We start from the raw sequence: 12630 nt of genomic DNA on the forward strand, positions 1-12630 counted from the left end.
AAACTCTGTATCCACACATTTTATCATTATTCAAATTATATGATTTCTGAACCTCTGCTTGCTCATGTGATATAATTGGTTATCACAGGATTGACTGAATTAGAATTGATTAAATTCAAATTCACAGGGTTACAGTGTGTGTGTGTGTGTGTGTGCCAAGTCGTGTCTGAGTTTTTGCGACCCCACAGACTGCAGCCCTCCAGGCTCCTCTGTCCTTGGGATTTCCTGGGCAAGAATCCTGGGATGGGTTTCCATGCCTTCCTCCAGGAGATCTTCCTGACCCAGGGGTGGAACCTGGGTCTCCTGCATTGGCAGGTGGATTGCTTACCCACCGAGCCACGTGGGAAGCCCAAAAGTCTATAGAGGGAGGATGAAAAACAGCAAGGAGAACTGAGAATACTTTTCATTATTTTTTATCACAGGAAATGAGTTCAGCCAAGATGATACTGAGAATGTTCTCAACTATGTCTAGAAAGGTGGAATACAAATATATCAGATGCATATAAGAAAATACCATTTGATTGGTTTGAAAGGGGATCCAAGCTTCTTCATACCTCCGTCTCCCTTGTGCTCTCCAAGCAGCTGCATAGGACTCCGCAGATGCTGGCTCTTTTAAGAAGCATCAGCTCCAGGAGTCTCCCTGGTGGTCCTTAGGAGTTAGTCCAAAGGTCCATTCTGTCTGACTTTTCTGCCAACTCCAGCTCAGGTCAGGCAGATCTTGCTGGTCTTCCTGGTGTGGAAGCTGAGGGCCCAGTCGATTTTCAGCCAGGATGGCCAAGAGGGCTAGGAGGACCAGCCCCGCCACGCCCATCCGAACCCAGTTCTCTGTCGTGTGATCTTGGCTAGTGGTATCTAGAGATGTCATTAGAAGGAAATGAATGATCGCTGGTCATATTTCATTCCCTCCCGACCAAGAGCCCCAGGAAGGGAGCTCATTTCCCTAGTTTGTGGGTTCGCTGGGACCCCCTCCTCAGGCAATGCATGCATTCGTGAGCGCCATACTTCATCTCAGGCTCCCCTGATGGCTCAGTGGGTAAAGAATCCACCTGCAATGCAGGAGACACAGGAGATGCGGGGTTGATCCCTGGGTCAGGAAGATCTCTGGAGAAGGAAATGGCAACCCACTCTAGTATTCTTGCCTGGAAAACCCCATGAACAGAGGAGCCTGGTGGGCTATAGTTCATGGGTTGCAAAGAGTTGGACACGACTAAGCACGCAGGCACCACATGGCACTGCTAAGCTGGTTACCACTGTTTGTAAGTCTCTATACATCACTTTAAACCTGAGTCCAAAGCTGGTATCTTGTACCAGCTGAGTCCCCAGAGGTATCTTGTAAATGGGGGAGGAGGTGGTTATGAGGATGTTCTGTTTGCTCGTCATCCCCTCCCCACGTGGCAGTTTCACTGAATATTTAATCATATCCTTGAAACATCTTCATAGATCCAGAGCCCCAAACTCTCTCCTCTACATAGTCTCACCCCACGGAACCATATGTGTTCCTTTCTCATACAATGATTGGTATCTGGGAAGCAAGTAGGAAAAAAAAGTTTAGACAAACCTAGGGAAAATTTGGGACTTTCCTGGCAGTCCAGAGATTATGACTGAGCACTTCCACTGCAGCAGACATGGGTTCAATCCTGGTCAGGGAACTAGGATCTCTGAATGCCATGTGGTGTGATAAAAACACAAAAACCTTAGGGAAGCTAACTGTGACCTTGGTTCACTGGTGTGTGGCCTTTCACTAGTTATTTCTATTCATTGTACCCTTAAAAAATTTATCCACTTGTTTTATGGACCTCATGGGCTCAAGGATATAATAAAATATTGTGAAATTACAATGCTCAGAAATCCTAGTAACTCTCTTCTGTTAAAACATAGAAATCAGTTCCAAGTGGATTTGGGCAAATGGATTCTTTACCATCTGAGCCACCAGGGAAGCCCAAGAATACTGGAGTGGGTAGCCTACCACTTCTCCAGGGGATCTTCCTGACCCAGGAATCAAACTGGGGTCTCCTGCATTGCAGGTGGATTATTTTTTTTTTAATATAAATTTATTTATTTTAATTGGAGGCTAATTACTTTACAATATTGTACTGGTTTTGCCATACATCAACATGTGCAGGTAGATTCTTTATCAACTGAGCTACCAGGGAATCCCTGGAATTCACAGTGAATTCCTAATTGCAAAGTGCAAAATATTTCAAGTCTGGAAACATAATATAAGAAAGGATCATCCTGACATTGGGATAGGAGGTGATTTCTAAAACAAGATACAGTGACTGTCTACATTAAAGGAAAACGCTAATAAATTCAGCCCTCCTCCACAGGTGCCCAGTTGACCCTGTATCATTAGTTGAAAAGACCGTTTGGCCACAGGAGCTTATAAGGCTATGACTTCTACATTCACTTAGCTTGTAGAATGACTGGACAAGACAAATGTGAGAGACAAATGTGGTCATCCCACTCAGTCACTAGCAGTTGATTTCCTCTGCTATAACTCATGTTTGCTCCCTCTGGGCAGAGTGATGCATGCAAACAATATAAAAATGAAGCTGTTTTTGAATTTTTTTGTTACACCTCAATGTGGCTTATGGGATCTTAGTTCCCCAACCTGGGATGAAACCCAGGTCCACAGTAATGAAAGCCTTGAGTCTTTATATATATATACACACAAATTTATTTATTTATTTATTTATTTTTGGCTATGTTGGGTCTTCCTTGCTGCTTGGGCTTTTTCTTGTTGGGGTGAGTGGGGGCTACTCTCTAGCTATGGTTCTCGGGCTTCTCATTATGGTGGCTTCTCTCATTGTGGAGCACAGGCTCAGTAATTCTGGCACAGGCTCTTTGTTGCTTCGAGGCATGTGGGATCTTCCCAGATCAGGGATGAAACCCATATCTCCTGTATTGCTAGGCAGATATTTTACCACTGAGCCAGCAGGGAAGAGTCCCTCCCCTTTTTTTCTTAAATATTTGCTTATTTATTTGGCTGTACTGGGTCTATAGTTGTAGCATGTGAGATCTTCAGTTGCAGCACATGGAATCTAGTTCCCTGATCAGGAATTGAACCCAGGGCCCCTGCATTGGGAGCTCGGAGTCTTAGCCACCAGACTACCAGGGAGGTCCCAAAGCCCCGAGTCTTAATCCCTGGAGCGCCAGTGAGTTTCCCTAAATGAAGCTCTTGATAGAGTTTTTTAGAGTCTTCCTGATGAGTGATTAAGTTACCAGTCATCCTCTCTGAGTGGCTTCTATATTAGAGGTTAATGTCAGGATTCCCCATTACGACTAAGCATGTGATGAAAGAAAGTGAGTTCATCATAGGTTGTGTCTGGTATCTGCTGACTCAACGACACCCCTAAAGATGATTCTGAATGCGGGCCTCTCCTTTCTTAACAGGCCATGTATCTTTAAGGACACTGGAGAGCTCGGGGACACGCTGTGAAAGTCACATGTCACATAGGTGAGAAGGTCTTCTCTGTTGTCCTCTGAGCCACGAGTCTCTCCTGCCCCGTTCTTCTTTCTCAGTGCCTCTGTTCTCCTACCTGATGCCAAGGCCCTGGACAGCTAGCTAGAGCCTCGAGGAGGAGGACAGAAGTCTCTGGCAGTGGGGGGTGGGGTGGGTTGCCCTTACCTGTGACCACCAGCTCCAGGGCATTGCTGGGGGCTGACCATACATAGGGGTGGCCACTGTGCCAGCCATAGCACCTGTAGACTCCTGAGAAGCTGAGGTTCACAGGACCCAGAGTGAAGTCCCCCTGGAGTCTCGCATCTCGGTGCCGTGACAGGGTGGCCCCTCCCGGCCTGCTCAGTGAAAATCTGTCAAACGATATGTATGCTGAACTGCACTGGAAGGAAATATTCTCCCCTGGCGTCGCCACGTGGCCCCCATCGGTGGAGAGAAAGGGTTTGTCATACAAGCCTGGAAGAGAAGAGAGTGAATTGTTGGCAAGATTTCTGTCTTTCCCTGTTTCCCCGCCACTCATTTTGGGTCCATGGTAAGAGAAGAGCAGAAGCTCATGTTTTCCTGATGCAAAGGAACGGGAGGTGGTAACATTCCATTTCACCACTACATGTGCATGTGCTCAGTCGTGTCCAACTCTTTGTGACCCTAAGGACTGTAGCCCCCCAGGCTCCTTTGTCCATGGGACTATCCAGGCAACAACACCAGAGTGGATTGCCATGCCTTCCTCCAGGGGTTTTCCCCGACCCAGGGATCAAACCCTCATCTCCTGGGTCTCCTGCATTGCAGGCAGATTCTTTACCACTGAGCCATCTGGGGAGCCCCCTGCAGGACCTGTCCTCTGTCCCAAATTCTTGTAGATGGAGCTGAGTGAACAAGCAGATGAGCAGCTATCTTCCAGGGACAGTGATATAGTCTCTAAAGCCAGACGGGCCACATGGTTCTGTTCCCAGTTCCAACCTGTGGGTTTCCTCCCTAGACCGCTGAGCAATTCTGAGACACCAGCTGGGTGTCCCACACGTCACCTCAATTCTGACACTTTCTACCTGGCAGTAACGTCAGATCCTGCGGTTTGGGGCTCTGGGTTAACAGCTCAGTCCTAGAAGTCCCTCCCACTTCAGAGCCCATCAGGAGTCCAGGCTGTCACCTGTGCTTCTGACTGGCAATAAGTCGGAAGTTGTTGGGTCGCAGTTCCTGTGTTCAATTCATTTGTTAGACTGGCAGACAGAACTCAGGGAGCCAGCTTGCTTACTAGATTACTGGCTTATGAAAGCATGTGTCAGGAACAGCCAGAGGGGAGAACTGGAAGAGTACAGGACTTTATTTCCTAGGTAAGACTGATTGATTATTTCATCATTGGCCATTGGTGATGGATTCAACCTCCTGCCTCTCTGCCTACCCCGGAGGTCAGGTAGGGGTAGGGCAGGGCTGAGTATTCTAACCCACCTATTACTTGGTTGGTTCTCCTGAAAACCAGCTCATATCCTTAGGTGCTTTCCGAAAGTCACCTTATTTACATAAAATCAGGTGTGGTTGAAAGGGATTTCTTATGAAAATGAAGATATTTTAATTGTTCACTGCTTAGGGAATCCCAGGAGCTTTCTCTGGTGGCTCTGATAGTAAGAAATCCATCTGCCAATGAAGGAGACCAGGGTTCGATCCCTGGGTTGGGAAGATCCCCTGGAGGAGGAAATGGCAACCCACTCCAGTACTCTTGGTTGGGAAAACCCATGGACAAAGGAACCCAGCGATTATGCTGAAGATCTATCATCTTCTGAGATGCTAGTATATGTGTTGCTCAGACAAACAGAGAAAGTAACTGCAAAAAATACACTGAAAAATTCTTCACTCAAAATTTCTCGATGCATCATTTTTGAAAATTCTACAGTAATAAACTTGCATTTATAATATGCACAAGGTTAGAACAAAAACCTAGTGGAGCAAAATGTAAATGATAATGTCAATCATAAGTTGTGGAGTGAATTCTTGATAAATTCTAACCTCTAACAACTTTGCACCAGTGATGTTAATTGTATCATTCTCTAAAAATGTGTTGACACATCTGCAGTCAATAACGTTTGGGTAACAAAAGACCTATTAATAAGCCTTTGATCAACAATGTTAAGAATAGGGGAAACTGGGTGCAAGGTATATGGGCACTGTCTGTTGCATCACCTTAATTTCCCTGGAAATTTGAGACTGTTCTAAAAATAACATTTCTGAAAAACTAAGAAAGGAAAAAGACTGGAGGGTCGGAGACCTGCACACAGCCTCACCTGTCACCACAAGCTCCAGGGCTTCACTAGGTGCTGACCAGCGATGTTCTCTCCCGTATCGGCACTGATAGCGCCCTGCGGTGTTTGTATCCATGTGGTTAATGATGAACTCCGCCACCTCCTGAAATCCCAACTTCTTCTCCACCTGTTTGTAGGTGAGGTTTTCCAGGATCTCCAGTTGGTACAGGTAAGACTCAAGGGTTCCCTGGCACAAGATCTTCACTGACCCATTCCAGGGAATCACAGAACTGGGCGTAGCAGATATGATAGGAATGGGAAAGTTCTCTAAAAGGAAACAGGGCCCATACTCAGTTGGCCTGCCATGCAGAAACCATACTTTTTTCTTTTTCTGTGGGGGGAAGAACTAAATGAAGGGTGTGACAGACTTATAGCTCCTTCCTTAAAATTTTTTGGGGGTAATTTCTAATTGTGGCAAAAATGAAATGTGTTATATAAAGATTAAATTTATCATTTAAACCATTTCTAAGTACACAGCTAAGTGGCCTTAATTACACTCACTATATGTGTGTGTATATCTATGTATCTATCTAGATAGACAGATACAGGTATAGGTATGCTGCTGCTGCTGCTAAGTCGCTTCAGTCGTGTCCGACTCTGTGCGACCCCATAGACGGCAGCCCACCAGGCTCCCCTGTCCCTGGGATTCTCAAGGCAAGAACACTGGAGTGGGTTGCCATTTCCTTCTCCAATGCATAAGAGTGAAAAGTGAAAGTGAAGTCGCTCAGTTGTGTCCAACTCTCAGCGACCCCATGGACTATAGCCCACCAGGCTCCTCCATCCATGGGATTTTCCAGGCAAGAGTACTGGAGTGGGGTGCCATTGCCTTCTCCAGTATAGGTATAGATATGGATAGGTAGATGTGGAGTATTTTTTTTTAAGTCTTTATTGAATTTTTTACAATATGGCTTCTGTTTTATGTTTTGGTTTTTTGGTCACAAGGCATGTGGGATCTTAACTCCCAGACCAGGGATCCAACTTGTATCCCTTGCATTGGAAAGTGAAGTCTTAACCACCGGGCCATGGGGGAAGGCCCTATACTCACCATATTGTGCATCTATTTCCAAGACTTTCTCGGGATTCCAAACAAAACCCCTATAACCACTAAGCAATAACTCTTCACTCTCTCTTTTCTTAGGCCCTTGTCATTTCTAATTGACTTTCTGTCTCTATGAATTTTCCTATTCTAGGTACCTTGTATCAGTGGAATAACACAGTATTTGCTTTTCTGTGTCTGGAAATTTTTTTAAATTAGTGCAATGTCATCAAGATTCATCCATGTTGTAGCATGTATCAGAATACGTTTCCTTTTTATGGCTGAATAATATTCCGCTGTACATATAGACTACATTTTGCTTATACATTCATGTCAATGGACATTTGAGTTTTTTTCCACCTTCTGGCTATTGTGAATAAAGTTGCTATGAACATGGAGGTACAAATATCTTGTTAGAATCTCTTGTTTCGGTTTCTCTTGTTACATGTATAGGAGTGGAATTGCTGGATTGGGCATTTAGGTTATTGAGGAACTGAAAGATTTTTTGATGAATAAAATTCCTTCCTTTATATATATATGCATATATATATTTATTTATCAAGGTTAGATTTATATAACATAAACTTAACCATGTTGAAAGTATACAATTCAGTGGAATTTAGTACATTCACAATCTTGTGCAATCATCATCTCTGTCTATTCCATTTTCATTGCCCTCAAAGCAGACCCCATACACATTAATTCTACCCTCTTCCCTGATGGCTCAGACAGTAAAGAATCTGCCTGTAGTATGGGAGACCTGGGTTCAGTCCCTGGGTCAGGAAGATCCCCTGGAGAAGGAAATGGCAACCCACTCCAGTATTCTTGCCTGAGAAATCCCACGGGCAGAGGAGCCTGGTGGGCTACAGTCCATGGGGTCACAAATAGTCAGACACGACTGAGCAACTAAGAGTGCTGGAGAGTGCCCGCTAGTCTGCCAGGCGGTTTGCTTGGTGTTTTGTTGCCATGGTAACCCTTATCCACATGCAATTCTGCTTTTCACCCTAATGTGAGGGTGCTGAAGCTTGGAGTAACCATGCCAGTTGCTCAAGACCACAAACTGAAGAGTGCTCCAACCTGGTTTGGAAACTAAGACTATCTTACCCCAGATTCTCTGCTCTTTCCTCACCATATAGGGAAAGCTGTCTTCTAAAGCAGTTAGAGAAGCCAAACAAGTAAATAACTTTTTAAAAGAAGGTAATAAATCAAGGGATCAAATTGCCAACATACGCTGGATCATCGAAAAAGCAAGAGAGTTCCAGAAAAACATCTATTTCTGCTTTATTGACTATGCCAAAGCCTTTAACTGTGTGGATCACAATAAACTGTGGAAAATTCTGAAAGAGATGGGCATACCAGACCACCTGACCTGCCTCTTGAGAAACCTGTATGCAGGTCAGGAAGCAATAGTTAGAACTGGACATGGAACAACAGACTGGTTCCAAATAGGAAAAGGAGTTCGTCAAGGCTGTATATTGTCACCCTGCTTATTTAACTTATATACAGAGTACATCATGAGAAATGCTGGGCTGGAAGAAGCACAAGCTGGAATCAAGATTGCTGGGAGAAATATCAATAACCTCAGTTATGCAGATGACACCATCCTTATGGCAGAAAGTGAAGAAGAACTAAAGAGCCTCTTGATGAAAGTGAAAGTGGAGAGTGAAAAAGTTGGCTTAAAGCTCAACATTCAGAAAACGAAGATCATGGCATCTGGTCCCATCACTTCATGGCAAATAGAGGGTGAAACAGTGGAAACAGTGGCTGACTATATATTTTTGAGAGCCAAAATCACTTCTGATGGTGACTGAAACCTGAAATTAAAAGACGCTTCCTCCTTGGAAGGAAAGTTATGACCAACCTAGACAGCATATTAAAAAGCAGAGATATTACTTTGCCAACCAACGTCCATCTAGTCAAGGTTATGGTTTTTCCAGTGGTCATGAATGGATGTGAGAGTTGGACTGTGAAGAAAGCTGAGCACTGAAGAATTGATGCTTTTGAACTGTGGTGCTGGAGAAGACTCTTGAGAGTCCCTTGGACTGCAAGGAGATCCAACCAGTCCATTCTAAAGGAGATTAGTCCTGGGTGTTCATTAGGGGGACTGATGTTGAAGCTGAAACTCTAATACTTTGGCCACCTGATGCGAAGAGCTGACTCATTTGCAAAGACCCTGATGCTGGGAAAGATTGAGGGCAGGAGGAGAAGGGGACGACAGAGGATGAGATGGCTGGATGGCATCACTGACTCAGTGGATGTGGGTTTGGGTGGACTCCGGTAGTTGGTGATGGACAGGGAGGCCTGGCATGCTGCCATTCATGGGGTCGAAAAGAGTCAGACACGACTGAGCGACTGAATTGAACTGAACTGAACTGAACTGAATGAATCAAGGAAAGTGGAGACTGGGTCCTACACAGACTTCAGAGACTTTTTTTCCTCGTGTTCACCACCATCATCATCAGAGGTATCTCTAGTGCTGAACCACCTGAGAAGCCCATCACAGGTAAAACACTTACCATGTACATAATTCACATGCCTTATCTCCATTAATCCCCCAAATTGTATCACATGATCCCATCCTCCCATGATCCAATCTGCTTTCATTGTTATTTTTATTTCTCTTTTGAAAGTGAAAGTATTAGCCTCTCAGTCACATTGGACTCTTTGCAACCCCATGGACTGTAGCCCACCAGTCTCCTCTATCCATGGGATTTTCCAGTCAAGAATACTGGAGTGGAAAGCCAGTATTCTGGAAGGATAGCCATTTCCTTCTCCAGGGGATCTTCCCGACCCAAGGGTCCAACCCAAGTCTCCTGTATTGCGGGCAGATTCTTTACCATCTAAGTCACCTTTATAGACAAAGAAATTGGTTCTGAGAATTGAAGCCACTTACATAAAGTTCTCTAAGGCAGTGTCCCTTTAAGTGAAGAAATGTGGATGGACTGCGGAGAATTAAGATTGTGAGAACATTTTTGATGTAGGAAGAATGTTGGGCAATGGAAGGTGGTTCCTGACTTCCTCATCCCTGCCATTGTGAACATTCAGTAAAACACGCATCTTGGATGGACAGTCAGCCTACCGGAGGCAAAGGCTAAATCCTGGTCTGAGCATGAATTTGCGGGATCCAAAGATTCCAAAGTGAGGTAGAAGTTGTGCAAAAGGAACGCAGCAGAGACAGTGATCAACAGAACAGGAAATACATTGGAATCCCTTTGAGCTTCAGACTTTTCTATCCCAGAGTTGCCGTGAGGATGCAAGGGGATTGGAGGAGACTTAGAAACACTTACCATCCTGTGCCTGAATCTTCTGGCCAAGACAGAGCACTGGAAGAAAGACATTCATGAAAACTCCACCCATTAATTTCCAACCTTTATTATAAATTACTCAACAGAAATACTCTCACTGGAAAACACCCTGATGTTGGGAAAGATTGAGGGCAAGAGGAGAAGGGGGAAACAGAGTATGAGATGGTTGGATGACATCACTGACTCAATGGACATGAGTTTGAGCAAGCTCTGGGAGATAACGAAGGACAGGGAAGCCTGGCATGCTGCAGTCCATGGGTTCAAAGAGTCAGACACGACTGAGCGACTGAACAACAACAACAACATAAAGACATACAGGTACCATTTGTTCTCTTCAACAGCAAAAAAGGCTCATCTCTTAGTTTTATCTTCCAGATTCCAGCCCCTAAGGCTCTCATCTGCAGGAACTCTGGAACCATTGTGGACTGCCAGACAGCATGGCATGGGCTGAACAAACCCGGCAAGGCCAACTTGACAACTGAGCCAGCATGGGCTTACAAGCCAGCATGGGCTTGGGCAGACACATATCTGGGCAAAGACCATCTCTCCACTCAGGAGAGCAGAGTCTTCTTGGCAGTCACTGAAATCACTAAGTTCTTATGTTAAGAGAAAGTGAAAATGTTAGTCGCTCAGTAATATCCGACTCTTTGCCACCCTATGGACTGTAGCCCACCAGGCTCCTGTGTCTATGCAATTCTCCAGGAAAGAATACTGGAGTGGGTTGCCATTCCCTTCTCCAGGGGAACTCCCCAACCCAAGGATTGAACCCAGGTCTCCTGCACTGCAGGCAGATTGTTTACTGTCTGAGTCACCAGTTAAGAGAGACCTTGACTATTTTGGATTCCCCCATCTTCCCCTCTAACCCACCTGCATTTGGGGACTCACCGAGACAGAAGAGGGTGATGTCTCTGGGGGCCATGGTTCTGCACGGCCAGCCTCAGCCCACGTAGCCTCTTGACAGTGAACATCAACAGATGACAGAGTCTCATGAGACGGTGAGACCCACAGGAAGTATGAACTCAGAGGTCCTCGTCAGAGAATTTCTACATTTATTGCCCCAGAGGAATGGTTCCTTCCCGAAGAACTTCATTCTGGGGGGGGGGGGGCCCTGAGATAGAGTCTAAGAGGAGATCAACCTTCCTGTTTATGTTTCAGATGAGAAGTGAGCATTTTCTTCCACCAGTGTTGAATGGGGCTCAAATCCTCCTTCAGACAAGATCCCACATCCCAGGGGAAGGGCTGGGGACAGAAAATTATTAGATGTGTGCCATACAGACAGAGCTTTTCCTTCATTGATCCATCAGTCCAAAGCCATGTGGCTTTGATGGCTATGGATCCACATAACCTCCATGGAATTCATGGACCAAATATATCCATTTGGTCTTGATCAGGCAGGCAGTGTACTCTTATGTTGGGAATTATCTCAATGGTGGCATGTAGAGGAATGTTTTTTTCATTCATGTCTAAAGAATAATCTTCCTATAATTATATCTAAACCTGTAATCTATGAATAGATGATGGATTGATAGAGAGTATAGATTAGATAGATAGATAGTCAGGTAGGTGGTAGACAGACAGATAAACAGATGGATGGATAGATAAATTTGGCTATAGACACCTACCTGGCTATCACTAGTTCTTCAAGTATAAGAAGTCAAATATTTCACATCAAACTTTCTACTGGCTATCTCATTTTCATTGCAAGACATCACCCTTTGTTTTCAACTTTATTGAGGTGTCATTGACATAACATCATGTGAGTTTAAGGTGCACAACAGGTTGACTTGATACACTTCCTTGCTGCACAGTGATGTTCATTGTGGCATTAGCTAATAGATACGCCAGCTTGCATAATTACCATTTCCTTTTTTCTGTTTTTTAAAATATTAGTTTTTGTGTGTGTGGTGAGAACATTAAGATTTACTCTCTCAGCAACTTTAAAAAGATTTATCTATTTGTTGGACCATCAGGGAAGTTCCTCTCAGCAACTTTTAAGTATAGAACACAATACCGTTAATTATTCTCACCTTGCTATACATTGCTGTTGTTTAGTTGCTCAGTCGTGTCTGACTCTTTTGCAACCCCATGGACTGTAGCTGGCCAGGCTCCTCTGTCCACGGGGATTCTCCAGGCAAGAATGCTGGAGTGGGTTGCCATTTCCTTCTCCAGGGGATCTTCCCAACTCGGAGACTGAATATGCATCTCCTGCTTGGCGGGTGGATTCTTTATCACTGAGCCATGCACTGACGTCAGAGATACAGACAGAGACTGACCAGTTAGGGTCTTTCCTCTCTTGCATTTAAAGAAAAATTATTTTTATTTTTTGGCTGCGTCACTTCTTAGTTGCTGCACATGGAATCTTTTCTTGCGGCTCACAGGCTCTAAAGCTCCAGCTCAGTAGTTGTGGTGTGCGGGGCCCAGTGGCATTGGAAGGCACTCTTCACCACTGGACCACCAGGGAAGTCCCCTCTGTTGCATTTTTTAAAGGTAATTTATCCCCGATTAGAGTATGTGTCTGAAGCTGGTTGTGTGCTAGAG

At 44.8% G+C, this 12630-nt stretch overlaps 1 protein-coding gene across 1 annotated transcript; it reads right to left on the bottom strand.

Moving 5' to 3' along the window:
* Positions 1-397: 397 nt before the first annotated feature.
* Positions 398-11150, bottom strand: LOC147354664 (immunoglobulin alpha Fc receptor-like). Its single transcript, XM_086354572.1, has 5 exons — positions 10978-11150; positions 10075-10110; positions 5734-6018; positions 3629-3916; positions 398-852 (listed from the first exon to the last, which is right to left on the bottom strand). Exons 1-5 carry the CDS (start codon positions 11009-11011, stop codon positions 623-625), a joined length of 873 nt encoding a protein of 290 aa, XP_086210698.1. The 5' UTR covers positions 11012-11150; the 3' UTR covers positions 398-622.
* Between the last annotated feature and the right edge of the window lie 1480 nt (positions 11151-12630).

This window comes from Bos grunniens, chromosome 18 (genome assembly GCF_055505025.1).
Source record: "Bos grunniens cultivar Pamir isolate PY7600 chromosome 18, Bosgru_T2T1.0, whole genome shotgun sequence".
Taxonomy (NCBI): Eukaryota; Metazoa; Chordata; class Mammalia; order Artiodactyla; family Bovidae; genus Bos; species Bos grunniens.